Source organism: Plecotus auritus (genome assembly GCF_963455305.1).
Source record: "Plecotus auritus genome assembly, chromosome: 6".
NCBI classification, from domain to species: domain Eukaryota; kingdom Metazoa; phylum Chordata; class Mammalia; order Chiroptera; family Vespertilionidae; genus Plecotus; species Plecotus auritus.
In genome coordinates, this window is record NC_137773.1 from 97,766,540 (window position 1) to 97,791,401 (window position 24,862).

Below are 24,862 nucleotides of genomic sequence, written 5' to 3' on the forward strand. Positions count from 1 at the left end.
CTCTGTCCTGGCAGGTACAGCAACATCTTTCACGTTTTCATCCGCATCTCCCGGGAGGAGGGGCTGAAGACCCTCTACCATGGCTTCACGCCCACCGTGCTGGGGGTCATCCCCTATGCTGGGCTGAGCTTCTTCACATATGAGACACTCAAGAGCCTGCACAGAGGTGAGGAGGGGGTGGGGCAGCACCCATGGGTCACACAGACCTGGAGGCCAGGCACTAGGACCCCCAGGGTCAGGCAGGCCGGGGGCTCAGGGTCCGAATCAAGAGAAGACACATGATGTCAGGAACCCTGGAACCGTGTAAGGAACCCAGACTTAGTGCCCAATTTTAGAGCAACCTTGTAAAGGTCAGTGTGGCCCAGGGTGTTGGTGGCCACTTGTGCAACACAGGCACCTGCACAAAGCCTATGAGTAGCCTGGATGGAGGAGGAGTGCCTTCTTGTGTTTAACTCTGAGAGACTTGGAAAGTATAGGGAACATTATAACAACCCCACCCCCACCACAAGTGCCGGTGGCTTCCTCTCCGTGGTCGGGAATACTTGTGCAGTTAGTATGTGGCAGGAACAATCCCTCATCTGGTTTCCTGCTTATAAAAGGTAAAGAGTTGAGTCATCTTCCACACCTCTGGGTACTGCAGCTCTTGCTCAGCCGGTATTGAGTCATCTATGTGAGGGGAGGGGCATTTAGGCTGTTGGCAGATTTTCTGTGATCAGTGGACATCCAGGAGTGCCTCCTTGGTGAGGGGGCGGGGTGTGTGTGCAAAACCCCGTTTTTAGTTTTATGCTGCACTTGCCTGGGGCCCTGGCCCCACATTCACCCCAAGTGGTATTTTCAGTTTACTTAATGTTTTCCTAATGTGGTGAGTGAACAGTGGTGTCTCCCATTTTTAATTCCTAGTTATAAATTTACAGTGCATGTTTGGAGAACCCCTGTTGATGGGTTACACATCCTCGGTCCCTTTGGACCCAGGAGGCAGTGCTGGGTGTTCACAGTTCTGCTTGCTCTCAGGCCCCTGCTCTCAGGCTCCTGCGCAGGACTCGGCTGGGGAGGGAATGGGGAGGAAGAGTCGGGAAACATTGATGTCTTTACTGGAGGGAAGACAAAAGTCATTCTCTGGGAGCTCATTCTGGGTCTTTGGAATCATGTGCTTCTCTGTCTTAAACAACTTTTATTTCTCAATTTAATAAAAAGACCAGGAGGTGAGGAAGTGGCTCCGGGTGGGAAGGTGCCGGGGACCCGTCAGGTCCTGAAACGTGCGGGTGTTTGCGGGTGTTTGCGGGTGTAGTGTGCGCTCCGGTGGCGCCCTCACAGCCCCTCCTGGCCCTCCCCGCAGAGTACAGCGGCCATCGGCAGCCCCACCCCTTCGAGCGCATGATCTTCGGGGCCTGCGCTGGCCTCATCGGGCAGTCAGCCTCGTACCCGCTGGACGTGGTGCGAAGGCGCATGCAGACGGCTGGCATCACAGGCCACCCACGCACCTCCATCGCCTGCACACTGAGTACCATAGTGCGGGAGGAGGGCGTGGTGCGTGGCCTCTACAAGGGCCTGAGCATGAACTGGCTCAAGGGCCCCATCGCCGTTGGCATCAGCTTCACCACCTTCGACCTCATGCAGATTCTGCTGCGGCGCCTGCAGAGCTAGGGGCCTGCACTTGGCCGCCCTCAGGACAGGGAGTCAAGCTCCAGCACGCGGAGGACCGCTGACCCCTAATAGTTTGGAGCCTGGGGACTGAGGGGCACTTGGCTCTGCCCCAGAGCCACGTGGGAATGCTTTGTGGAACGAGCGGACAGGCCAGGGGGCCTGGGCTCAGTGCCCATGGGTCGGCGAGGAACGTCAGAGGCCCTTGAAGTGCAGTGTTGGGGCCATGAGCCCACAGCCTCTCCTCTTCCCTCCTCACTGGAGCTGGCCCTGCTTCCCGGAAGTGCCCCTCCCCCAAACGCCCTGACACAGGGGTGACCAGCGCCACCTCCTGGTGCTCTGTGCCCTTGGACACGCTCCTGGTTCTAGTGACCCTGTCCCTACTAGGCTCAGAGCCAGACTCCGCCTGCCCCTTATTGGCCCCCGGCTATGCTCAATGCTCAGGGTGGAGTAGCCCGGAGTGTGGGAGAGGCCTGGCTGCCTGTTCACATGGGACCAGTCTCCTGCTCAGCTGCGGCTACAAATGCAACCTCTTGCCTGCCACCACCCCCCCTCCGCCTTTACTTACCAGGTGACATGACTCCTCAGTCCCCAGAGTCTTCTGCTGGTGAACAGCCTTCTCCAAGTGATTCTGATCCTGACTTCATGACAGGGTGGGGCCCTGGAGCCAGTTTTACCCTCTGTTGCCCACCCTACAGCTGCACCCATGGAGGCCGAACCTCCGGCCCTGACCTTCTACCGACAGGCACAGAGGCTTCTGGGGGGACCTATAGCATCTGGCACATCCTTGACTCCCCACCTGAGTGGGCACTTGGCCTGGATGTGGGACAATTTAAGGCCTACAGGGTTGTCTGATTTCCATGAATGGAATGCATGGAGGTGGGTGGTAGCCTTTTTCTTCCCCAAATGGGAGCCCGTGACTGTGTGGCTCGGGGTGGGCAGTTCAGAAGAGGTTAGTTACCACGGGGCACCCCCAGGGAGCCGGTCTCAAGAGAGAAGTTCCCGCCCACCCTGGGTATCACAAGGACTCAGAAACACCCATTTCCTACTGACATTTGAAGGTTTTTTACTCTTTTGGTTTTAAAATTTGGCTGACCTTGGGTCTAGTCACAGTACACCCTCACCAGCCCGATCTGGCTCCAGCCCCATCATGTGTGAAATGGTCTGTGTGCTTGCTCCACACTCATTTCCAGTCATGACTCATTTCTTACCTTCGCTCTGTCCCTTGTCTGTTCTTGCCTTGGATCTGTGGTGTGCCCGTCCTTGCATGTGTCCACTGGCCGGCCCCCGTATCATTCCCAGGCTCTTGTCCCCAGGGACCCAAGCAGCCTGTGATCGCTGTCCTGTTGGGTGTTTCACCTCTCCCAGCCTTGCCCAGCACTCAGGAGAGGCAGGGGCATCCCTCACAGGGAGACAGGATGGGGGCTCCAGGGCCCCAGGCCAGAGAGAGCATCAGGGACTGGGGGTCCACCCCAGGTGAGTGAGACCAGGTGGCGGGTTGGGCGGCACCCTCCTTTGAGCTGCAGGCTGGGCAGGAGCAGGAGGGTCCTCCAGGTCCTACTGGCCCATGTGCCTCCCCAAGGTCGCTCCCAACCCCGAGGGCCTCGGCAGCACCATACCCACTCCCCCAACCCCACAGCTGGGCTGGCACCCTCCGCGGTCACACCCCTCCCCACTGGCTGCCTGTCCTGGTCTGGAGTTATTTTGATGCCATGAAGAGACTTTGTTAATATATAATGTTTATATATTTTAAAGATTTGTGCCAAGAGAGTATATTTAATAAAAATTAAATTGACTTTTCCTCCTGCTCATGTCTTTTTTCTTAGGCTCTGACCCCCACCCCCACGAACCAAAAATAGGGTTGAGGTTATTTTGACAAATTTTTCAATAAAGTCATGAATAAAACTTTTTTAAAATGTAATTTTTTATTGTTAATTCATACTATGATTTTCTAGAAAACGCAAACTGCATGAAATGGTTTACCAAGTAGGTAGGTCTCCCAGCTACTCTGCAGGGGCATCCCATTTACCAGTTAGTGTAATAGGGATGTCCTTCCAGACATCAGTCAGGATGGGCCGTGTCCTGCTCAGCAAGTGGGCCCCAGAGAAACCCTGAGGTTTCTCTCTCTTGCTCCCTGTCATGTGCTGGGGGCTCCAGTCCACAGCTGGATGAAGCATTGGATTTAATGTTGCCATCTTCAACTGCAGGAGGTGAGGGCACCAGAGGTCTGTCTCAGTGGCCATGGTATTCAGGGAATACCAACCAGAGGCAGGAAGTGGGAGCCTTGTGTGTAGGTGGTGAGCAACATGGTATTTACTTATTTACTACTTAACCCCATCTATTTATTCATTCCTGGGCCAGCTTTTTGCGGTGAGAAATAATGCTGTGACTGCCACCTTGGCTCCTGCACCCACAGGTGAGAATCTCCCAGGATGTGTCCCTGAGGGACGAGCCAGCTGTGGAGTCAACTCTTCCAGGTACAAAGTGCTCTCCAGTGCAGTTGTGTGAACTTCGGTACCCACAGGCACTGTGCAAGATTCAGCCACAACCCAGCTGGCGGCCTCTGACTCCCCATTTGGGGGTGCCACGTGGTACCTCCTTGTGTTTTAGTCACATTTTCCAGTGATTCTTGCAAGGCCAAGCATCTCTTCATGATTGTTATTTATTAGCCTCCTCTTAACTGTTCTATACACTGTAGACCAAGACACCGGCCTGGTAGAAAGGTGAGATGTTCTCAAGTGACCTGAGCAGGAATCTTGTGTGTTTTGTGTTTTTATGCCCCAGCAAGGCAGCAATGGGTGTGACACAGACACACTGGAGAGAAGTGGCTGCAGCTTCTTCATGCAACTCCGCCAAGCCCCAGTGTGCAGTGGGCCTCAAACACCTTCAGTGAGGGGTGAGTCAAGGTTCCCAGACTTGGGTGAACCCTGGTGTGTTCTGCTTGGGGTGGGCAACGTGATGGGTGATGCTGTTCTGGCTCTTGATGTGAAATACACCTAAAAAATATGCTGTGGGGCCCAGGAAAGTCAGGTGGGAATCCTGGAAGGCAGCTAAGGGAGGGAAGGACCCCACCTGAGGAATTGGGAAAAGCCCCCCAAGGCCTGGGAATTCCCTACAGGGTGGGTGTCTGGCAGCAGCCCCAAGACTGGCACTGGAAAGCCATGTAGGGTGTTCAAGCAGATGAGGGAAGATGGAGAGGGGAGCTCAGACAGGGAGCCAGGCTATCTGAGCAAGGGGATGGATGCAGGACCTGTAAGCTGAGGTTCCAGAGAACTCTGGTGAGGGGTGGAACCAAGAGCTCTCCAGGGCCCAGCCCGGGCACCTGCCTTCAACCTGGGAGACCAGACCCAGACTCAAGTCCCTGATTTGTATCTTCCTAAGAAATTGTCACATTCAAGTAATTTCTGATAATTCCTAGTGTTCCCTTAAGATCTTATTATCTTTGCCGTGGTTGTGATTCTTCTGCCTACTCAGCGTGTGTGTGTGTGTGTGTGTGTGTGTGTGTGTGTGTGTGTGTGTGTGTTTAATGGCATTGTGGGGGGCCCAGATCCTGGCTATTTTATCTTCAAGGCTGTCATGGACTGATATCTCCCCTGGCTCCCTAAATGCCTATGTTGAAACCTAGTGGTGTTAGGAAGTGGGACTTGGGGAGGTTCTTAGGGTCAGATGAAGTCATGAAGGTGAGGCCACCATGATGGAATTGGTGCCCTTCTAAGAGTCACACCAAAGAGCAGGCTCTCCTCTCCATCCTCCACTGTATGAGAAGTGGCATCTACAACCTAGATGTGGGTTCTATCCTGGCCAGGCCAGTGCCCTGATCTTGGACTTCCAGCCTCCAGAACAGTGAGAAATCAATTTCCTTTGCTTGTCAGCCACTCAGGCTATGGCATTTTGTTATAACAGCCAGAATAGACAACGCCACTGGCAAAGTGATCCTTCTCTAAGTCATGGCCCATATCGCTTTCCCCAGCTCTGTCCTAGCAATCTGCCTGGTAAGAAGTCTGGGTTTTTCTCTCAGGAGCTAGGTGCCCTTCAAAGCCCTCATGCTCCCTAATTGAGGCAGCCCCTCAATTAGGGAATGGAGTCTGCCACAAAACCCCTTTCTGGCTTCCAGGCAGAGCTGTGTGTAAGGGAACAAGCAGCTGTCACTGAGCAGAGTGGTGGCGGGGGTGTGGGGTGTTGGGGTCAGGGTGGTTTTGAAGATGTTGCAGACAGGTTTCCGAATAGGCTGGGTATGAGAAAGAAAATGGTAACAGAAAAATGGAGCTGATGTGCCTATGGGGTGGTAGGGGAAGGTCAAGAGCACTGAACGTGCTGGCTGAGCTGCCCAAGACACTGAGGACCATAGAAATAAAAATGGGACTTGCTGACAAACATCTAGAGCCCACAAGGAAGGATGGAGAGGAGGAGAGAGGGGAGACAGGAGCCTGCAGGGGGTGAGGAGAGCCATAGGGGAGGCCAGTGGTGACCAGATAGTGCCTTGTGGGGAGGGGACAGCGAGGGCAGGTGAAGGCTGGAGGACTTGACAGTGAGGCTGTTTCAGATGTCCGTGGCGCACCTCAGGTGCTGTTTCAGTTTGCAGCACCTTTTCTTTGCACTACTTTTTTCCTTGGCTGACTTCTCTTGATTTGTTTTGGGGGCCTTCTTTTTTCTTTTTAATTATCCTTTTCTTCAGGTGGTTTGGAAATCATATAGTCAATTTCTGTGATGTAGGGTTTCTCAGTGCTACTGATGTCTGGAGCCAGGTTTTCTTTGTTGGGGACCATCCTGGGCACTGTGGGGTGCTGAGCAACATCCCTGGCCTCCACCCACCAGATGCCATTAGCCTCTTCCCTCCCTCCAGTTGTGACATTCAAAAATGTCTCCTACATTGACTAGTGTCACTTTGGGGCAGAATGATCCCCTCCTTGAGCAGCACCAATATGTGATAATTGCCACTGATGAGTCAACAAAAACTAAAATACTTACCCTCCTCCTGAAAACACAGGATCTTTACCACCATCTTCCATCTTCCCTATTTTTCTCTCACCTTATTTCTTCTCATTCTTACCTTCTTTGTGTGTGTGTGTGCAATGTGCAGAGTCTGTAAATATCTGGGGTTTGATGCACGACAGTGAAGGCTATAACTGTCACTGGTTCTTCCTGCCTTGGTTGTCCCACAAGTGCTGCACCCCATTGTGCCTGCTGTTTGTGTCAGCCACTGCCTTGCTTTTGTTTATGGTGTTTCCACCTTCCTATGTGTCCCTAGACCACATGGTGTTGAGCTCCAAAGCAGAGAGCATGCACAGCCATGTTTGGGCAAGCAAGGGGCCAGGCATCCTAAGGCACCACTGCAGGAAGAAGTGTGCCCAGTGGGCTTAGGGGCCACCAGGTGTCAGATGATAACTCCTGAGGTGCCAGGGGACAGTGTGGGTCCTGCAGAGTGGGAGATGATGTTCCATTAACTTGAGGCATCCCAAGACACCCAGGGCTGGGCATCAGGCACCTGGAACCTTGCCTTGTTCCATGGAACGTTCTTCTCTGTTTGCTTGGATCTCTTCTGCCAGAACTATTTTGAAGATTCTTCTTCTAAAACCAATCTTCTAATTTCCTCTTTGTTAGTTCTTGTTTTGTATATCTTTATTTTTTTGTTCCTTCTGTAAGATTTCCACAACTTGATCTTCCATTTGCTTTTAATCTCCAAGAGCTCAAAAGAGAACAAAGTTTCGTCAGATGTTCCTTTTTAGTAGCATTGTTCTTGCTTCATGAATCTCTTTTCTCTGAGAACATCCTGGACTATTGTTTCTTTTATTGAATTTTTTTTTTTTTTTTTGAAAGAGAGGAATGAAGAGGGAGAGATAGAGAAACAATCGACTGGTTGCCTCTTGCATGCCCCCTACTGGGGATCCAGCCCACAACCTGACCATGTGCCAGGAACGGGAATTGAACCAATAATCTTTTGGTGAACGGGACGAAACTCAACCAACTAAACCACACCAGCCAGGGCATGGACTGTTTTTGTTTTGTAAGTTCCCTTCTCCCTGTAGAATCAATTTCCAGAAGTTGTCTTTTTTTATGTTTGGGTCTGTTTTCCACACTGGACATTCCTCAGATCCCTGGACAATCCTGGTTGTCTACTCACAATGAAGAATAAGGGCTGAGACAAGCAGGCTGGAAGACCAAAGGAGTATGGAGATCACATAGACTCACACCTAAGCTGGAGGCTGATGGGAACTCTGTGGTGCTAGTGTTCTTAGGTCTTTCTTCTTGGACCAGCTAGATTCCCCAGGGGTCTTCAGTCTCATGCCTGGTAAGTTCTAGAATCTGCAGGCCGGATAGGGGTAGTGGCTCTCTCCATTTAGCATTTATTATGTATAGTCACCTAATGCCATTTGCCACCACATTCCCTACCACGCCTGGCTTCCCTCCTAGCAGTGGTGTCATGGGAAGAAAATAAGCACCTGAGAACTTTCCAAACAACTCCCTGGCCAGCAGCCTCAGTCTCACCCCCACCCTCAGCCTGGCCTGTTGAGACCTGCTGTGGTCAGTGCCTCTGGAAGTTTCTATGGGTAAATCAAGCTGTTTCCTGGGCTTAGGGTTTGGCATCCGTGAGTTTGGCAGTCAATCATGGCTCCTCCCTTAATTACACCTTCTGGAACATACTGCAGCCTTATACTTTAACTGGAGACTTGAGAAGGATCAAAATTGGATGATGCATTTAGTTTGCCTCAAGCCAGGTTTTTTTTTCTAAAATTTTTAAAAATATTTTTTTTATTGATTTCAGAGAGGAAGGGAGAGGGAGAGAGAGATAGAAACATCAATGATGAGAGAGAATCATTGATAGGTTGCCTCCTGCATGCCCCACAATGGGGATCAAGCCTGCAACCTGGGCATGTGCCCTGTCGGAGAATTGAACTGTGACCTCCTGGTTCATAAGTCAATGCCCAACCACTGAGCAACACCGGCTGGGCTAACCCTTGTTTTTAATATACTTTTCATGTTTATCCACATAATAGAAGCATAAGATGCTGACTGATTCATGAGTCATTCAATAAAGCCTATTAAGACCATTAAAATTTACTCAGTTGAATTTTGGCTTTTCAGCCACGTGTATGTTGTTCTACATACGTGCATACATAGTGGGTTCCCACTGTCACCACAGTGACAAAAAAATTCCAGAGTCAGAGAGAGCCCCTCATCCTCTTTGCCCTGGGCCTATGGCCTCAGCAACATACCCATTTGCCTGTGTGTGACCCTTATAGGAAAGCAGTCCCCATGTACCTGTGGCAGAGGGCAGTAGCTACTGTGGCCCAGCCCAGAACTAGGGGCCCACCCACCCCACCCACCTCTCACCCCCTCCAGATCCCTTCTTTCCCCCCTTTTCAAAAAGCCACCCCTCTGTTATTGCTCTGCTGTCAAACCTGATGTGCACATGCAGTCCAGGAACAACGGCTGTGGGACTCTGCCACCAGCCTCGGGAGATAGTTTCGAGGCAGAAGCTCAGGGCCCAAAGGGGCCCATGCAGGCACTGCAGTGAAGGGTTGAGCACAAGCCCCCCAGGCCCTCTTGCACCTGGGGATACTGAGGCACACACACAGAGGGAGGCCATGGGGTTCCAGGAGTCTCTTCAGGTGTCTAGGAGCCTGCCAGGTGCTGATGGAAGTAGAGGCCAAAGAGGCTGGAAAGCAGCTGGCAGGCCGCAGTCCACCAGATGAGGAAGGCCAGGGTGCCACGGAGGAAGAGGGGTGTGAGCAGACCACCCAAGGCCCCAGTGATCCGGGCCGCCACCTGCTGGGCCTCATCCTCCTTGGGGCCCACTGGACCATCTCGGGCTGCTGCCAGTACTGGGGATAGTGGGAGGGCCTGGCCCAGGCCCCAAGAGTAGCCACCTGTGAGAAGAGAGTAGAGAGAGGGACGGGTGTAGGACGGAGGGGTGAAGTAGGGGGATATAGGGACAGGAGGATGAGGAGTGGAGGAAGCGGGGCTGAGGCCAGGACACCTCAGGGCCCCCCAGGCCACCCTCACCCCACAAGGCAGTTTCCTCTCACCCAGCGTCTTGAGCAGAAGTGTGCAATTGAGGGTGAGGATGAGTGGCGTCAGGTACTGCAGGCTCACTACTGTCAGGTAACAGTAGACCCGTACCACCTGGTGAGCAGGTAGCAGTGACAGTTGACCTTCTGAGCTCCAGCTGACCCCACGCTTGCAAGGCATGGAAGGCCTGCCCTGCACCCCAGGTTCCCACCCAGACAAGCACCCGTACCCGCCGCTGGATCTCGCAGGCCTCAATGCGGCCAGCCTCCCGCCTCAGCTGCTCCACGCGGGCCTTGGCCAGGCATAGGTAGGCTTGCAGGTGGGGCCGGGTCACTGCCAGCCGCAGCAGGCACAGTGCCACCAGCACCCAGAGGCGCAGTGAGTCAAAGGCTGAGTCCGAGAGTCTGCACCGAAGAGGGTAAGGAGGCTAGTGAGGCCTCCTTCTGCCCCAGGATCTTCCCCCAGGACTCACAGCTCTCCCATGGCTCCTCCCTGAGCCTCAGACTGGAGTACACAGAGGGGTCCCCCAGCAACCCCCCTCCTGACCCCACCCCATACACACAGGATGAAGGGTGTGCCCCCAAAGGGCTCCTGGTGCAGGAAGTTCCGTGCAATAGGCTTGGTCCAGAGCCACAGGATGAACAGTGGGGACAGGAAGCTGGTGTGCAGGAGAAACCTGGAGGCAAGGATGCAGCAGGGTGAGGCCTAGGCACCGACCATCCCCATCCTCTCCCCTAGGCTCCCTAACCTCTCACCCACCCATTCCCCACTTCACTGCAGCATGGGCCGGTCTTCTGACATGGTCAGTGCATCTCGGTGGGTCTGGGCCAGCCGCAGGCCTGGGAAGGTGAGGAAGGCACCCAGCATGGAGCCTAGGATCGAAAGCCCCACACGGATGACCAGCTTAACTAGAGGAACCCTGGGAAGAAGAGACAGGTCAGGGAACCCCACAGCCTGACAGCCGCCCCTGCCCCCTCTCCCTTCCCAGGACTCACATCCAGTCCCAGCCCTGCATCTTCAGAAGTGGCTGCAAGTTTTGGATCATACTGGCCAGGCCTGGGGAAGACAAAGAGAAAGGCAGAGTAGAGAACACCCCTGGGAACTCAGAGCCTGCTCTGCCCCCCTCCTAGATGTCCTTCGCTCCTCGGGTAGGAACGCACCAGTGGCATCCAGGCCCCATGCCAGGCAGGAGGATCACTTAATGCTGAGTGACGAGCGGCTCTTTTCAGAGAACAGGAGAATGGCCCTGGCCAGATGGCTCAGTTGGTTGGAGCATCATCCGGTACACCAGAAGGTTGTGGGTTCAATTCCCAGTCAGGGCACATATCTAGGTTGTGGGTTTGATCCCCAATTGGGGTACGTATAGGAGGCAACCAGTTGATGTTTCTTTCTCACATCAATGTTTCTCTCTCTAAAAAATGAAAGAACAGGAGATTGTATCAGGCAGACCCTTGATTGGGCTGCGGCAGTGGTCGGCAAACTCATTAGTCAACAGAGCCAAATATCAACAGTACAACGATTGAAATTTCTTTTGAGAGCCAAATTTTTAAAACTTAAACTTCTTCTAACGCCACTTCTTCAAAATAGACTAGCCCAGGCCGTGGTATTTTGTGGAAGAGCCACACTCAAGGGGCCAAAGAGCCGCATGTGGCTCGCGAGCCGCAGTTTGCTGACCACGGGGCTGGGGATGTGGGAAAAACAAGGGAGCACTGAATCGGAGCTTACAGGATTACACCAGGAATTGAGGGACGTGAAGGGCTCCCACAGGAGAAAACCGGAGTCCGGGAAAGAACCCTCAGTAGTTCAGACCCCCAGAGTTTCCACAGAGTAAAAGCAAGTAAATATCAATTCACAACCAAAATCACCAAACACGCAAGGAAACAAATCACCATAAAGGAGATTCGGCAGAAAAATAAAAGACAGTTTAGACTTCAGAAATTGGTATTATCAGCTTTGTATGAAATGATTGAGGGAAATAAAAGCTGGAATGACAGAACAGGTGACACAAGATTACCTCAGAGGATCAGGTAAATTTACAGAGAAATCAACCTTTTCCAAAGGAAAAATACCATTACTGAAATGATAGGATATTAAACATTAAATTAGAAACAGCCAAGGAGGAATTCATGAATTGGATCTGAAGAAATCACTCAGATTCCCACTCAGAAAGACAAGAAGGTGGGGAATATGAAGGGAGATGGAGACAAAGAGGACAGAATAGGAAGTCCAGCATAAGTCAAGTCTTCCTCAAAAGGAGAGACAGAGAGAGAGAATGAAGGAGAACAGGAGATATTGCAAAAGAATGGTTGAGAAGTTTTCAGAATGGATGCCACACACAAAAGACATCAAACCAGATAAATACAAAGAAATCCATACCTAGACATACTGGCGAAACTGCAGAATACCAAAAACAAAGAGATTGCAAAGCAGCCTAGGAGTTAAAACAGATCACTATAAAGGAAGGACAATTAGGCTGGCAGCCACTATCAAAAGTAACAACAGAAAAGGAACATTATAAAGCATAAAAATAAGATGCAGAAACAAGGCCAAATATGTCCAATCACAATAAAAGACAGATTAAACTTAAAAGTTAAACAACATAGACTGACACACTTGATTGAAAATATCCAGCTATGTTTTTTAGAGACATACCTCAACATGAGGTCACTGGAAGGTTAAGAGAACAGAGATGTTAAAAAGACATAACACATACTACAAAAGAACACTATAAAGACTATATCAAAACCAGACAAACTAGACTGAGATAGAAGTGTTTCTAGAATCAGAAAGGGTCAATACATCATGATAAAATGGCTGATTCAGCCCTGGGCCAGGTGTACAGGAGGCAACCTATCAATGTTTCTCTCTCTCCCTCTTCCTTCATCTCTCTCTAAAATCAATAAACATATCCTTGGGTAAGGAATAAAGAAAAAAAGACTGCTGCACCAAGAAAATGTAGCAATTCTAAACTTGTAAACACCTTCTCAATCCACCTCTATATTTAAAAAACATTGACAGAACCTAGAGACACTGAGACCTCTATCCCAGAGGGGGATTAACCCGTTAGTGACTAACAAAAAGTTAGGAAAGATGGAGACTTGAATTTATTGGATATATAGAAGCAGTGAATATATGTTGTTCAAGAACACGTGGAACAATCACAAAAACTGATCTCTTTCTAGGCTATAGGCAAGTCTTAACAAATATTAAAGAACTTATTTCAAGTAGACCATCTTCTGTAACCAAGCAATTAAGCTGGAAATAAGAATCTTATTAAAGTGCCATGTTTGAAGTATTTTAAAAAGGTTAAAAAAAAAATCACAATGGAAACTTTAAAATACCCAGAATTGCATGACAATGAAAACACAAGGCAAAACTTAGGGGGAAACAAAAGTGGGACTTAGGAAGTATTTATAACCTTAAATGCTATAAACGGAAATAGAAAAGAGGCTGTATTTTACCATAACAATTTTTAAAAAGGCATAAAACCGAAAGAAAAATGGGCAACAATACAAACAGGTTTTTGACAGAAGAGGAAACGTGAATAATGAATAAACAGGAAAAGAGCACCCCCCTTCAGATAACCAGAAAAATGCACGTGAAGACCCAGAAGGCATCGTTCTACACCACCAGACTCATACCAGAGATCTTGATTCATTTAAACCACCCTGTCCCCCTGAGAAGTTGGTGCAGTCACCACCCAAACATAAAAGCAGGAAGGCCAAGGCAGGGGGCCTTTGTAACCTCACCCACAGCCATCGACCACGCGGCTGGGACTCACCGGCAGCCTGAGCCCGGAGGCATGCTCTGGACCCCAGGCGGCATGGCTGGTGCATGTGCTGGGAGAACTGCTCTGAAAACGCTGAGGCACCATCTCATAAAGGTGAACATGTCCCCATGGCTCCCAAGTCTGTGCCCAAAAGAAATGCCTGCCCATGGGTATGAGGAAACATGGATAACAATGTTCCCTGTAGCAACTGTGAGAAAGTGAAACTCTGGAAACCACCTGAACGTCAGTCACAGGAGAATGGGATAATAGAGACGGTGGAGTCTCACCACATCATACATGGTAACGAGATGAATTAAAGGAGCCCAGACCAAAACAACCTAATTTGGAAACAATATCAGAGACAGAAAAGCACAGCTGGAAGACGACATTTTGTAAAACTGTACAATAAATTCTTTAGGGACAGAGACATATGCGATGAAACTGTTCTGTTGTTGTTGTTTTCCAATGTTTTTATTGATTTTAGAGAGAGCAGAAGGGAGAGGGAGAAAGAGATGTGAGAGCGAAACATCGACTGGCTGCCTCCTACACGTCCCCTACGGGGGATCAAGCCCACAACCCAGGAATGAGTCCTAATTGGGAATTGGTGCAGGGGACGAAGCTTAACCAAGTGACTACACCGGCCGGGGAGAAACAGAAATGATAACCACAAAGTTTGAGGCCTTGGCCAGGAAGCTCAATTAGAGCGTCACACCTATACGCCAAGGATGCGGGTTTGATCCCCAGTCAGGACACATACAAGAGTCAACCAATGAATGCATAAATAAGTGGAACAACAAATCGATGCTTCTCTTTGTCTTTCTCTCTCTTACCCTTTCTCTTCCTCTCTCTCTCTCTCTAAAAATCAATTAAAAAATAAACAAACAAACAAACAAACAAACACAAAACTTGCCCTGGCCAGTGTAGCTCTGTGGTTACAGCATCTGCCCACGCACCGAAGTGTCCCAGGTTTGATTCCCAATCAAGGACATGTACCTGGGTTGCAGGTCCGATCCCCAGCCCTGGTAGGGACCCATGCAGAAGGCAACCAATCAGTGTGTTTCTCACTTGGATTCTCTCTCTCTCTCTCTCTCTCTCTCTCTCTCTCTCTCTCTCTCTCTCTCTCTCTCCCCACTCCTTTTCTCCCTTCCTCTCTCTCTAAAAATCAACGGAAAAAATATCCTCAGGTGAGGATTAACAACAAAAAAAACCTTAAAACGAACAAACACAGTTTGAGAGACCGGTTGGGGCTGAGAATAGGGGAAGGCAGTGGGATCAGGAAGAAGCATCAGAGACACACAGAAGTGTTGGGATCCAGTTCTTACTTGAGAGGTGGGTTCATGGGTGTTTACATGATTATTATCCTTTGTAATTTACATATATGTGTTATTTTATATATATCAAACATTGCATAATTTAAAAAATAGGAAAGTGGGGAGAATTGGTGATAATAAAGCTCAAGGAATCAACAGGGCCCTGTAAGCCACAGTGAGGAAATTGGTCTTTATTCAAAGACCATTAGAGTCTGGTGTCAGGCAGAGAAGTTGCATGATCCAAAGTATGTTTTTAAAAGATCAATCAAATAATATAAAAAGTCAAAACAAAAATGAGAAACTAAGAAAAAAATAGAGAACTCATACAAATCAATAAAAGAGTCAACAACCCAGTAGAAAATTGGGCAAAAGAGCAGAACTTTTCTGGAAGGGAAATAGAAACAACTTCTTCTAAACAACTTCATATAAAAAGATGCTCACGTGGTCAGTTTTGCTCAGTGGACAGAGCATCTGCCCTTGGACTGAAGGGTCCCAGGTTTGATTCCAGTAGAGGGCATGAATGGGAGGCATCCAATCGATGTGTCTCTCACACATCAGTGTTTCTCTCTGTCTCTTCCCCTCCCTTCCACTCTCTCTAAAAATCAATGGGAAAATATCCTTGGGTGAGGATTAACAAAAAACAAAAGATGCTCAGCCTCACTTACATTTTCACCCAGTAGATCACCCAAGATGAAAAAGTCGGAGGAAACCCATTGGTGAGGATGTGGAGAAATAGGCATGTTCATACATCTTTTCCTGAAGGACAATTTGCAACATTATCCAAATTACAAATGCACTCTGGTGCACAGGGCAACAGGCACAAAGCTATTCCCATACCACATTGCTATATAACAACATGGTTTTGTGCAACAACATTTAATAGCAGAAGGCTTACATGTCCATAAATAGGGGCCTAGTTAAATAATAATAGGACATCCATAAAATGAAATACCATGTAGCTGTCACAAGAAACAGTACCATATGTAGCATCAAGGGACAACCTCCAGTATTTATTATTTTTAAGGGAAAAAGACAAGGTGTAAGAGATATCTGTGCTACTGCTTTATGTGAATAAGGAAAAGTGGCGCCTAGGTTTCCTCTGGGGATCAGAGCCAGAGTGGAAGTGTAATTTTCACTCTTGTATTTATTTTATAAATTTTGTAGCACTACCCACTTGCTCCCACAAATTAAACGAAAGTAGGTAAATATTAAATTACTGTGGTTGCTGGGTAGAGGCAGACTAGCGGGGAACAGAAATGCCTGTGTGAAGAGCTATAGCCACCGGCGTCTGCCAGAGAGTGAGAAAACAGGTCCTCTTATCCCAAAGCCCAAGGGGGCACCAAGGGTGGCAGAAATCCATAGACACTGTCTGGCCCCAGGAGTCCCCTCTTTTTTAAAAAATATATTTTATTGATTTTTTTACAGAGATGAAGGGAGTGGGATAGAGAGTTAGAAATATTGATGTAACATCGATCAGCTGCCTCCTGCACACCCCCTACTGGGGATGTGCCCACAACCAAGGTATATGCCCTTGACCGGAATCGAATTTGGGTGAGGATTAACAAAAAACAAAAGGTGGGACCCTTTAGTCTGTAGGCCGACGCTCTATCCACTGAGCCAAACCGGTTAGGGCCAGGAGTCCCCTCTTACACCTACAATGTGCAGTGGATCAAGCCACTTAAACCCCACACTCGTCAGCTCACAAGAGGGAGTGACCGGTGTCTACCCCACGTCCTATTGCACGTACCTGGCTCCAGGCCTAGCTCCAGGGTCTCCTCTGGCACCACCTGCACCAGCATGGCCAGAAGCAGGAAGAGGAAGGCAAAGGTAAGGCAGACAGAGCGCTCGCCCCCCTCCTCAGCGCTGAAGTACAGCCGAGTCACTGTCAGGAACATCTTCCTGGCGGCAGAGCTAAGGAGGCTTCCACCTGCGATGCCCCTGCCCACTTCACCACCTCCAGCCAGTGACACCCCAAATCCAGAGCACAAACACCAGGTTTGGGTTTGGGGTCCTGGGGAACAGGGGAACAGGGGGCTGACTGAAGAGAAGAGTGAGCCGATAAACAAGCCCAGGACACAAGGTGAGAATGCTGCTCACGCCTGTGTCAGCAGTGTGGGGTCTTGCGCATGGCAGGTGCGCCTGGGCTGGGCCTCCAGCTTGGCTCATCACACTGTGCGTAGCCCGTTAGAAATGGCCACCAAGTCAGTTTCTTCAGGAGGCCCCGCCTCCCTTACCCATCTAGCCTCCTGGCTACATCACAGCACGTTCCTCTGTGGAGCTGGCAGATACAAGGGCTGTATCTCCAATCTGCCTTGGAGAGACCCAGAGCTTTCAGAAGAGTGGGGACCTCAAGATAGGCTTTCCTTCTCCCCAAGCCCACGGCACAAGGACATTCTCTCCTACCTGGGTCCCTAAAGTCACAGGTTCACCCTGTTCCCTGTGCGGCTTAATAAAAAAAAATGCAGAGGTGGCATCTCTCTCCGAGTTGGGGTGAGGTTTGTGTCACAGCAGTCCATAACCAACTACCAATATAGGGGAGACAGGAAGCCTCAGTCAGGTTCCCACATGCCTCCCGCCTCCCCACCCAGAGCTGGAAGGATACATGGAGAAGGCAACGGTAAGCAGACACCAAAACACAGCGATGTTGGTCTCCCTTGCCGGGCCCAGAACATAGTAATAGGCCTCTGTGAAGAGGTACACGCCTCCCGAGTACACGGCAAAATCCACGAACCACTGGTATTCCAGGAAGAAGCGCAGGACTGCGGGACACCCTATTCAGCCAGGCTGCCTCCCAAGGCCTTCCCCCAACCCTGCCCACCCAGGGTCTCCCCCACCCACCCACCCTGCCAGGGTTTGGGCAAAGTGAGGGGTGCTGGGGACCCACTGGACTGTTACCGAGGGCATCCACGGCTGTGAGGGGGCAGGTCTCCAGCTGGAAAGGGGCATCTCGGGGGACACACAAAGTCTTCTCTTCACTATAGCCATTGGCCCACCTGGTAGGGAGGGGAGAGTCAGAGCAGCAGCCTCCATTTCTCCCTCCCCAGTCCAGCCCACCGCTCCCTGCCACAGCCTGAGGTCCTGAGTGCCACCCTCAGAGCACAGGAGCTGGCGGGAGGTGCCTTCTCCCCAGTTTGGGTAACCTCTAAACACCAGGTTGCAGGCACCACCCACCCACAGGGCCGGCCCACAGCAAGCTGCCAAGCATTCAATGCCGACTGAAGGCAGCCCAGGTATGACAGTAAAATTCATTCATCCTGGGGTGTCCAGATTCTCCTCTGGGTGCCTCATTCTCCTCTGTGCCCAGAGTGGTGCCCAAGAGCCGGCAGGGCAGGCCCTGTGTCCCTGCAGCCTCCCCTGAAGTTGGAGGCTCACTCACCGCTCCCGCCTGCCTCTGGGCCTCTGCTTCCCTGCCAGGGCCCGCAGCTCCTCCTCCGAAGGGTGCTTGTATCGGAAGAGACTGAGGACAAAGACAGGCAGGTGGTCAGGATAGCTCGGACATGGGGGTAGGGCTCCGATGTCAAGGCAGTGAACCCCAAAACTCCGTACTAAAGTCAGAGGGAGGGCTGGGCCCTAGAACCCCTGGTGACAGGAGGAGCAACACCCATGAAGGCCAAGGGAAGGCTCGGGAGGTGGGCTGGGGCAGTGCAGCAGGGGTGCAGACACCTCTGAATCTGCTGGCCAACTCTCCTAGCGAAGGTGTGCACACTGTCTTAAGGACAGTGCCGTTTCCACAAATCTCAGGAAGGGACCCTGACCCAAACAGGGACCAAAAACATTTCAGGAAACCTCTGCAGTGAAAGAAGAGTGGAAGGGAGGTGAAGGGGGAAGCAGCTGCTCTTCCGAGTGTGTGTGTGTGTGTGTACATCTGTCAGAACTGATCCAACTGTGCACTTCCAAAATATGCAGTTTACTGTACATCAACCACATCTCAATAAAGTTGTTTAAAAAAACAAAAACTACCTGCAGGGCCTGAGAGGGGGTTGGGGCTCACCTGCCATTGCAGAGCAGCCAGCGTGCAAAGGAGCAGTGCGGCGCCAGCCTGTGCATGAGAGTGGCAGTGAGCAGGGTCACCACCAGCTGCACTCCGAGGATCGCCTGGGGGAAGGGACAGGACAGGCAGTGCCAGCCAGAAAGCAACAAGATTACTCCCCGGAACCAGCTATTTATAGCGATGCGGGGCCAGGGGGGGAAGGGCCTCCCTGCTCCAGATGTACCTTGGGGAAGTGGACTGGGGTGAGCTCAGACCCAACCCTGGGAGACCCTACTGACCAGGAACCCCACACCTGGCTGGGGGGCAAGCGGGATGGAGAACAGATGCTGGGGAAAGACAGGTCAAACATGTACGCTTCCAGTCTGTGCCATGGGTTTCAGGCATTCCTCTCCCAGCCTGGTGTTCCTCCTCTGGAAATGAAGTGCTTCCTATTTTGTTTCTTGTTCTCTCGTGACTGCCTTCTGGACCTACAATGACCCTGGTACGTCCAGTGAGAAGTGGCTCCTCTCCAGCCACAGTCCCTGCCTTGGCACCAACTGCCTCGGACCAACTCCCAGCTTCAGTGTTCACCAGGCGGCTCTGTCTTCATTTATCCTGTTGGCTCAGTCACCTCTCCTCCTCTCCACCTCCCTTCTCAGCAACCCCCTCAGCTGGCCACTGCCTGCTTCAGGATAACAACTTAGACATGAGTGGGATAACTTTTTTTTTTCATTAGGAATTTTCTCACCAAATTCTACATAACAACCATTGAAACAATAATTCATAACACATTTTCACACACTTATTTGTAAACATTGTAGGAGAAATGTTTTTGGTAATCAGTCTGAAGCTGAAGCTGCCTGAATATAGTAATTTTGTAATTGTGTAAAATGTGCTCAGGAGAGTTGCCTACTAATACTATGGCATTATAATGAACAACTAAAATGAAATAAAGATTAATATTAGTAATTAAAATTATCCTATCAGACAAAAAATAAGCTAACTTTATTCTTTAATATTTAAAAAAATATGTTTCTATTGATTTTAGAGAGAGGGACACGGGGAGAAAGAGAGAGAGAGAGAGAGAGAGAGAAACATCAATCGGCTGCCTCCTACACATCCCCTACCTGGGATGAAGCCCACAACCCGGGCATGTGCCCTGAGCAGGAATCGAACTGGTGACCTCTTGATGCAAGGAACCAACTGAGCCACACTGGCCAGGGCAAAAAATAAGCTAGCTTCAAAAAAAAAAGCTCTAGTGGGATAACAAATCGGGCCTAGCACTGTAATTCGGAACAACTGCTGAGAAATCCATCATTACAATAACCAACGCATAGAATATTTTCTCTATGCCTGTGACTTGTAAACTGAGCCCATAAGTACTTTTTCAGTAATGAGCGTGGAGTGCCATCTTTCTGATCTCTTAATCTCACTAATGTCCTAGTCTCATTGTTCCCCCTCCTCCTACCAAATACAAATTGGCCAGCAGGCACTAATGACCATGGCATTGTCAAGGCCTGTGGGCACCCCCAAGCCCAGAGGGCCAGGCTTTCCCACCCATCCTTCCTCCCAGCACCCCATCTCCTCTCCTCTGGGGACCCCCAGTGCCTCCCACCAATGCTCTCCAAACTCCTGGGCGCCTTTGCCTGCTTTTCTCCTCCCTCTGCCGGCCTCTCTCCTATGTCCCCATCCTCTGCCAGGGTTTTAACCACTAACCTGGCCCAGCATGACCACAACAAAGCAGTACCTCCAGCCTGGACCTCTCTGCTAAGCTTGCAGACCTGTGCTTCCCCAGGCTGTTTCAGGAGCCCAGCACCCACCCCTCACTCCGGGGACACAGCACTGAGCTCCTCCAGTGGATCCAGGACCCTTCCCAGTCTCATAGTCACATGCAACTCTGCTCCACAGCTTGCAAGGCCTGTCAGGCCCAGCTCAAGACTACCACACCCCACTGCCTGGCTCTCTCCCCAGTCCTCCCTGTGACCAACCACTGGGGTCTCAGAGGCCCGCCAGACCAGGGCCCTCTATCACTGACTCCATCACCCCTCTACACACACACCTCCCAGTGAGGGGACCCGTGGTTCAAACTGTGGTCCCAGCACCTACGACAGGAAGGAAGAACCAGAGGGAGGGTAAGAAGGAGAGAAGGAAGGACTGTGTCCTCCATCTAAGGGTCCTCCACCTAAGGCAGGGAGGTCTGTTCAGGGATGTTTCTCATGCCCCGCTCCCAGCAGCATCTGGTCTCAGGGGTCCACACTCTGCAGATCTCCGAAGATTTTCTAGAGCAGTGGTTCTCAAATTGGGGCACACCCCCCACAGGAGGGCAATTGATTTTTAAGGGGGGCAATTCGAGAATGAGTTATTAACAGTGAATTTTTTGCATTTCTATGGTTCTAGGGGCCTCATATACATATAATATATATATATATATATATATATATATATATATTGACATATTTATACATTTTAGTTCTCTAGTATGTTTTGAAACTATTTGCTATTCTTTCATATCACTTCATATTATTTTTTAAACAATTTCTATGTGATTTCTTCCTCAGTACTTCAACTGTCCTTTTGTTTTTTTTATTTTTCTCTTTCATGGATGCCATGTTCTTTGGAAGCTTGCTTAGACCAAGTTAATGGCTTTTTAGGCTTCCTCCACGTGAATAGGAGTTCACTTTTGAATAATAAGAATTATATGTCACAGGGGGGCATCAGGATTTTAGAGATGCTTAGGTGGGGCATGGCCAAAAAGAGGTTGGGAACCACTGTTCCAGAGCCTCCCATCCACCCATTCCCTCCCCTGCTTGGAGCCTTTCCCTGGATCTTTCCTCCATCCCGGTTCTGAGAGCCCTTCCCCTCATCTCCCACAGCATCCCATACGAGCCTAGCACGCAGCCCACTTTCAAGTACCCCCTCCACCAGTGCTGTCACTTCAGGCTCATCTCCGACGCCCCTCCCTCCTCCGGGACATCCCTCCTCCTGGCCCCCGCCAGGGTCAGGTCGCCTTCTGGGCCCCTCCAGACTGCCTCTCCTTCTGCCCAATAGGAGTTGTTGGGGGGGGGGGGGGGCGCCGGGGGCGCGGGGCGGACTAAATTTGAGAACAAACTCAAATTTTGGACCCGGAGCAGAGAGACCTGTGGGTTCCACTGTGCTGTCTCTAATATGGGACCCCGCCCGCCCTGAAGCCACCTAATCCCCTCGGCGTGGCCCCCTCCTTTCAGGGTTCTCCCTGGCGCTTCTGCGCATGCCTGTACCGGCAGACACCCACCCGCGCTGCCCCCACGCTACTCCAGAGTAGGCCCCAGCGGGACCCGAGACCTTCCTCGCGGGGCCCTGAACGTGCTCGGGTCCCCAGTCCCCTCGGCGGGATCCCAGACCCCTAGAAGGTACAACCCCCAGAATACTCAGGGCTTCCAGTCCCGCAGCAAGATGCTGACCCCAGAGAGGGACACAAGGCACTCTGTGCGACCCGGAGTTTCTCACAGCCCCCAACCCCGACAAAAGGACCTCCGTCCCTTCCGTGTCTCCCTGGACTCCCACGGCGGGACCCTGAGCCCCTGAGGGACCCCACCAAGCTTCAGGACTCCCGCTTACCATGTCGCGGGCGGCAGCACGGTAAGCGGACCCCGAGCCCCAGCTCAGGCACTTATGAGAACTCGACCAATCAAAGTCAGACTGTGGTCTGACAAGCAGCCCATGAGACCAATCATCAGGCTTGTACGCGGAGCACAAACCGAGAGACCGGGGTCGCTGGCGTTGCATGCCGGAAGTTGTAGTTCGAAGACGTCCGATGAGCTCACCACAGTTGAATTAGGACTGTATCAGGGACACCGATGTGACCGCCTGCTCTTAGACTCAGTCTCCTCACCTGCACCTGTCTTACAGATCTGCGGCCAATACATTTATTCACCCAATCACTCACTGTCTCCGGTGGGACAGTTCTGAGCATGAAACTCTCCTGATCCAGAACATTAAATGGCCTGGCTGGCGAGGCTCAGTGGTTGACCTATGAACCAGGAGGTCATGGTTCGATCTCGGTCAGGGCTGTGGGCTTGACATGCCCGGGTTGGAGGCTTGGTCCCTAGTGTGGGCGCGTGTGGCATGCAGCCGATGGCTGATCCTCTCTCATCAATGACGATGATTGGTCTCATGGGCTGCTTGTCAGACCACAGTCTGACTTTGATTGGCCAATACATTTATTCACCCAATCACTCACTGTCTCCGGTGGGACAGTTCTGAGCATGAAACTCTCCTGATCCAGAACATTAAATGGCCTGGCTGGCGAGGCTCAGTGGTTGACCTATGAACCAGGAGGTCATGGTTCGATCTCGGTCAGGGCTGTGGGCTTGACATGCCCGGGTTGGAGGCTTGGTCCCTAGTGTGGGCGCGTGTGGCATGCAGCCGATGGCTGATCCTCTCTCATCAATGACGTTTCTATCTTTCTCTTCCTCTCCCTCCCTCTCTGATAGCAATAATTTTTTTTTTAATAACATTAAATGGCTCCCACTGACTAGACGCCCAAGTGCTCATACTAAATTCAGACCCCTCCGCCTAACTTCAATCTGCCACCAGTACTGTTGTGCGCACTATAGTACAGCTTGCCACCAGCCATTCTATCTCATACTTTCAGCATTTGTAAATGCTGTCCTCCATCTCGGAATGCCTCCTTTCCGTGGAAAAAGTCTTATTCCTCTCTATCAGCCAGGACTTTGCGCGCGCGCGCACACACACACACACACACACACACACACACACTCCAACTCAAATGGGCTCCAGCAAAAAAAGGAAATTTTGAGTTCCTATAACAAAAAATTCATAAAGTAGGATCAGCTTCAGCCATGGCTGGATCAAGAACCAAATGTCAGCCTCAAATCGGATGTTTTATCCCCCCCACCCCCACCCCCAATACAAGCGAAAGGTTATTTAGAAAGTCACAGAGGTAGAAACGTGCCCAGCTTGGCTGCATGGGCTCAGGAAACAAGTTACAGAGGCAAAAGTAGAACGCTTGGAGGTTAGGAGAGAGAGGGCAAATGTATTCACCTTGCAAGGAGAAGGGAAAAGGTGTCAGCAGCCTGTTCCAGAGAGAGAGAGAGAGAGAGAGAGAGAGAGAGAGAGAGAGAGAGAGAGAGAATATAGAGCACAGGAATCTTATGTTTTCTGTTCTTAGGCTTGGAAGTAAGAGCTTCTAGCATAGTTACCTAAGTTTTGCCATCTGTTCCTATGGATGTGTCTGTGTAAGTGTGTACATACAGGTGGGTATGACGATGTCTTTATGGGGTTGGATACCTGTTAGTAGGGCCGATATGGTTGATTGTCTCATCTCTGTGGGTGATTTTGTCTTTATGGATGTCTGTTTGCAGGGGATTCTCTGTTTGTGACTTTGGTCCTCTGGACTCAGTGTCCATTTGAAAGAGAATGGATGACAGTGGCAGTGAGGGTCACTGGGATTCCCCAGGACCTACATGGGGGTCATGACATGCCCCTCAGGCCCAGGGCATACAGGTGGGATCCAGGGAAGATGAAATTTGGGAAAGGTGTCAGAAAAGAGGGAACAAGAAAGAAAATGTGGGCGTGGGGGGCGTTTGCTGCAGGCCCACTGTATACCATGCTGGGAGTGCCTCATGTGCTTCCTCTAGCAGGACAGGGAGGCGGGACAATTGGCTCCATTTAATTGATTAAAATACTGAGGCCCTGAGAGGCCCAGATCTCCGCTTCTACCTGACCTCTCTCTTGTGCACCAGGCTCCTGAGTCCAGGTATCACAGTGCCCCCACGTGGTGAATCACAGGCAACTCACACACATCCTGGCCCCAGGAGCTCCCAATCTTCCCTCCACCACCTCCCATCCTCCTGGTGCTTACCCACAAACCCTGGAGTTGGCCTTGACTCTGCTCTCACCCCACACCTCACCTGTCAGCTCCTCCTGATGGCTCCACCCTCCAAGTGTAACCACAGTTCCACCCGGCCTCACTCCCTTCACTGTCTCCACCTGTCCAGCCTCCATCATCTCTTGCTGAAGTCCCCTCCTCCCAGGTTTCTGGCTTCCATTTCCCATCCCCTTCCCCAGCCTATTTTCTCGTGAGGAGCTTGAGGGCACGCACCTGTTAACACTTGAGCCAGACCATGCCCTCCTTTGCTTACAACCATCTATGGCTCCCAA

The 24,862-nt window shown here is 50.9% G+C and overlaps 2 protein-coding genes across 4 annotated transcripts in view; one reads left to right on the top strand and one right to left on the bottom strand.

Moving 5' to 3' along the window:
- Positions 1–3,441, top strand: part of SLC25A42 (solute carrier family 25 member 42) — a 38,806-nt gene extending 35,365 nt beyond the window's left edge. For both annotated transcript variants that reach the window (XM_080671643.1, XM_080671644.1), the window contains 2 exons: positions 15–166; positions 1,337–3,441. In XM_080671643.1, coding sequence (XP_080527769.1) covers positions 15–166; positions 1,337–1,644 — 460 coding nt within the window. In that variant the 3' untranslated portion in view covers positions 1,645–3,441. The remainder of the gene's footprint in view (positions 1–14; positions 167–1,336) is intronic.
- A 4,926-nt stretch (positions 3,442–8,367) lies between these two features.
- Positions 8,368–22,384, bottom strand: TMEM161A (transmembrane protein 161A). Of its 2 annotated transcripts, XM_080671646.1 has the most exons (12): positions 22,298–22,384; positions 18,722–18,825; positions 18,107–18,187; positions 17,626–17,723; positions 17,333–17,489; positions 16,478–16,629; positions 10,647–10,707; positions 10,427–10,570; positions 10,214–10,327; positions 9,881–10,055; positions 9,669–9,765; positions 8,368–9,509 (listed from the first exon to the last, which is right to left on the bottom strand). In XM_080671646.1, exons 1-12 carry the CDS (start codon positions 22,298–22,300, stop codon positions 9,256–9,258), a joined length of 1,440 nt encoding a protein of 479 aa, XP_080527772.1. In that variant the 5' UTR covers positions 22,301–22,384; the 3' UTR covers positions 8,368–9,255. The 2 variants fall into 2 exon arrangements, with proteins under 2 accessions (XP_080527772.1, XP_080527771.1); XM_080671645.1 differs by having other exon boundaries at positions 8,376–9,765; positions 22,298–22,381.
- Positions 22,385–24,862: the final 2,478 nt, after the last annotated feature.

What these genes read in the sequence shown, in the direction of transcription:
- TMEM161A (XM_080671645.1), bottom strand. An exon ending in TGGCTGCTCTGCAATGGCAG is followed by an intron (nt 18,188 to 18,721) that starts GTGAGCCCCAAC and finishes CTTTGTCCTCAG; the next exon opens with TCTCTTCCGATACAAGCACC. An exon ending in GGGGGCACACCCTTCATCCT is followed by an intron (nt 10,056 to 10,213) that starts GTGTGTATGGGG and finishes TCTTCGGTGCAG; the next exon opens with ACTCTCGGACTCAGCCTTTG.